The sequence below is a fragment of the Daucus carota genome, chromosome 7, assembly GCF_001625215.2.
Source record: "Daucus carota subsp. sativus chromosome 7, DH1 v3.0, whole genome shotgun sequence".
NCBI lineage: Eukaryota > Viridiplantae > Streptophyta > Magnoliopsida > Apiales > Apiaceae > Daucus > Daucus carota.
In genome coordinates, this window is record NC_030387.2 from 39,203,160 (window position 1) to 39,206,441 (window position 3,282).

At 33.5% G+C, this 3,282-nt stretch overlaps 1 protein-coding gene across 1 annotated transcript; it reads right to left on the minus strand.

Annotated features, from left to right (window-relative positions):
• Window positions 1–971: 971 nt before the first annotated feature.
• LOC108194121 (glutaredoxin) lies at window positions 972–3,016 on the minus strand. The gene is made up of 4 exons (XM_017361021.2): window positions 2,822–3,016; window positions 1,663–1,751; window positions 1,331–1,429; window positions 972–1,164 (listed from the first exon to the last, which is right to left on the minus strand). The coding sequence occupies exons 1-4, from the start codon at window positions 2,923–2,925 to the stop codon at window positions 1,079–1,081; spliced, it is 378 nt and encodes a 125-aa protein (XP_017216510.1). The 5' UTR covers window positions 2,926–3,016; the 3' UTR covers window positions 972–1,078.
• Window positions 3,017–3,282: the final 266 nt, after the last annotated feature.

Sequence of the window (3,282 nt, forward strand, 5' to 3'; positions counted from 1 at the left end):
ACTCAAACGCAAAGATTATATATATCAGGGGAAGAGACCTAAGTGTAGTATGACTAGAATTTGATGAGCTTCAAGAGATTGAATCGAATTATATATCTAATATCTATATACATGACCAAGTTACTTGCGTGCCAAGTAGCTATAACCCTTGTGAATCAAGTTTCGAAATAAATATTATAAATTAATGTAATTTTAATTTTCTACTCTATTTCTTATAGGACTCTGGTTTCCTTGTGGAAATATGGGACTCTCCAGTCTTTTTTTATTGTTAAAAAAAACAGTCTTTCTTTATTTCTAACAGGAAACTGCATTATCATCAATCGAGTTTGTGTCGTTTGAGAAAATGTGACCACGGTATAATGTGACAGAAGTTTATAAATCATCAGGCCTACTTTTCTTTTGTACAGAGGATCCGTTTGTTAGATTAAAAATATTATTCAGAAAAATAATTTTTGGATTTTCTGATGTTTATTTGGAAACTGAAAAACATTTTATAGTCATATATTTTCTCTATCTTTATTTTAACTTCCTTCCAAAATTCCTCTGGGTTCGGTCGGTCTTACGAAAAATAAAATGAAAGATTTTTTTCTAAATAATAAATTTCAAGAATACGGATCCCTTTTCAAAATGAAGAAATGTTTTTCAAAATAAGTTTTTTCTCATGATTTCTCCCGGAAAAATAACAGTTTCCTTGTTTGTAAATTTTTTCCTCATAATTTTCTCAAGAACAATTTTTCCCCCTCAAATGAACTAATTCTCGGAGAAAATCTCCGGTAAAATTTCACAAAAAGAATTGTTAGGAAATTCCTCTGGATTTTTGAAAAATATTCTTGAAAATTCTGGTTTAGGACATTAATTCAGGATACTTGCTCTAAGACTAAGAGGCCTTTTTATAAGAGGTTTCCTTGAAAGCCTTGGTAAAAAAAGGGCACAGTCGAGCAATTGGTCTACTTAGGATGCAGAGTAAGAAATAGAGCAACCAAATCACTCATATTACAACGTTACAGAGCATTACATATCATCTGGTACATCGACATTATCAAATTTTATTCATCTGCGCAGTCTACTGTATATAATTTTAAAGAAGGGCAGAGTTGTTGGCAATTGCACCTGCTTCAGTTAGCAGGGGAACTAGCTTGCCTTCTCGGTGTTTCTTTGTAACATCTGTAAAAAACAACCATCCAATTATTATTTGACGCAAACATATATGTTCTTAGTAGTTTAAATCTTTTTAGTTACTTTCGTTTCAATAGCTTGAGGGCATGACAGAAGTATAAAAGATAAGATGTTAACAGAACAATAAGTCAATACTGGTATGGTTTTCACTAACCATCACAGCCACCAACGTGCTTTCCACCTATGAACACATTTGGGACAGTCCTCTGCCCAGTCCACTGTGCAAGAGCTGCTTGAATGTCGTCCCCGTCACCTTGTTAAATTATACGGTAATATAATTAGCTCGAGACTTTAAAAAAAATGTTTGCGATCGAAAAGCAGTAACATGCTATTTTACTCAAAACAGATCACAGAGAGCAACCATGTAATGCTGGTCTCATAAAAATAGAATTTCAAAAACAAACTGCTATCTATCTTAGAGGAAGACGGAAAAACCATGATAATAGCTTCAGTTGTCAAGGCAAAGAGCAAGTGTATCATACTTACTTTCCTCATCCAATTCAATGACTTTGTAACTTGCGCCTAGCTGGGAAAGCAATTGCTCGACACTCTTACAAAATCCACACCAGGTTTTGCTGACACAATGAAATGTGATACAGAAGCATAAGAATGATTTATATAAGATTCAATGACAATAATAATAAAAGAACGGACAGGAACAGCGGACAGAAGTAAAAAAAATGAATAAACAGAGACATGAACCGCGGATAAAATAGCCAAACAAAGAACCGGATTAATCCCAACAAAATATAGCACAGGTCCCTTTGCATCAACATAGTTGGCTCTCAATAAAACAGCCAATAGTTCAATTACTATGTCATGGTGTGGAAATATAGTCATACATCAAGCACATACCTCATACACGGTTGAAGGAATTCAATTGCTATTTTCTCTGATAAAAAATAGTTATAATCTTGAAATAGTGTCAGGCTTATCGGTTCTGTGTTTGACAACATATTTCTCTTCCCAAAACATAAGTTTCTTTTTAGCTCGTTTAATTGCCTATTTTTTGGAATAATTTGAAAATTTTACCTATTTTTGGCCTAAAATAAGTATCGGAGTGTCCGTACCCATGTCCGAGCACGAGTCTAGTGTCCGACCAGGGTACTCGAGACAAAATGAAGAATCCGGGTAGCATAGTATACATGTATTTAAAACATTATTTGATACATAAGGCCGCACCAATTTCATCTAAATATCTGTAGCCTGGTATCCTAGAGGTTACCCCTAAGCAGTGTAACGATTTTAAATCTCTACAATTAACCGTTACCAGAACAAGTAATTCTTCCAATACAATTTAATCCGCAAAACAACACAAACATCAGTTAAACCCTAAATTTCAAATGGCATCATTGATCAATTTCAATCACAATTCACCATCACCAAAATAATTAGGTTGTACAGTATAAAATTATAAATTAGTTTGCAATATTAACTTAACAAGGTAAAAGAGACAATACATCAATTTCAACAAATTCTTATCAAACACCTACAGAAATCAAACACAAAAGATAAACCAAATCCAAATTTTCAACTCCAAAATTGAGTTAAAAGAGTATAGAATATATAAATATAATTTCGATTCTCGCTCGTCCCGAGATTTATTAGAACAGATACTTAACGAGATATGGCTGTAAGAGGAGACCTGAAGACGACGACGGGAGTGGAGGAGACGATGTCTTTGGCTTTAGCGAGAGCCATGTTTATCTCTTCTTTGCTGCTGCTGCTTGAACTGAACATTGACCCCATTTTTATTACCGCGTGTTTATACTACGTTGTTTGTTTGTGTAAGAAAGAGAAACAGGAGACTTGCAGAGGACAGGTGGCAAGTGAGTTGTTATGCTTAGTGGAACGAGCATCGAATCAGCATATTTGAAATTATCCTCAATCTTTTTAATTCAAAATATAATGTAATACTCCCTCCGTTCCTAAATAATAGTCGCTTTGGCTTTTTGCACGTATTTTGAGATGCAATAAAAACGTATTTCTACACGTTATTTTTTTAATTTTCTTTTTTTGAATAAAAATATAGATGTCAAACTTTTATTCAGAAAAAGAAAATTTGAAAAATAATAAGTAGAAGTATATTTTTTGCACACCTCAAAT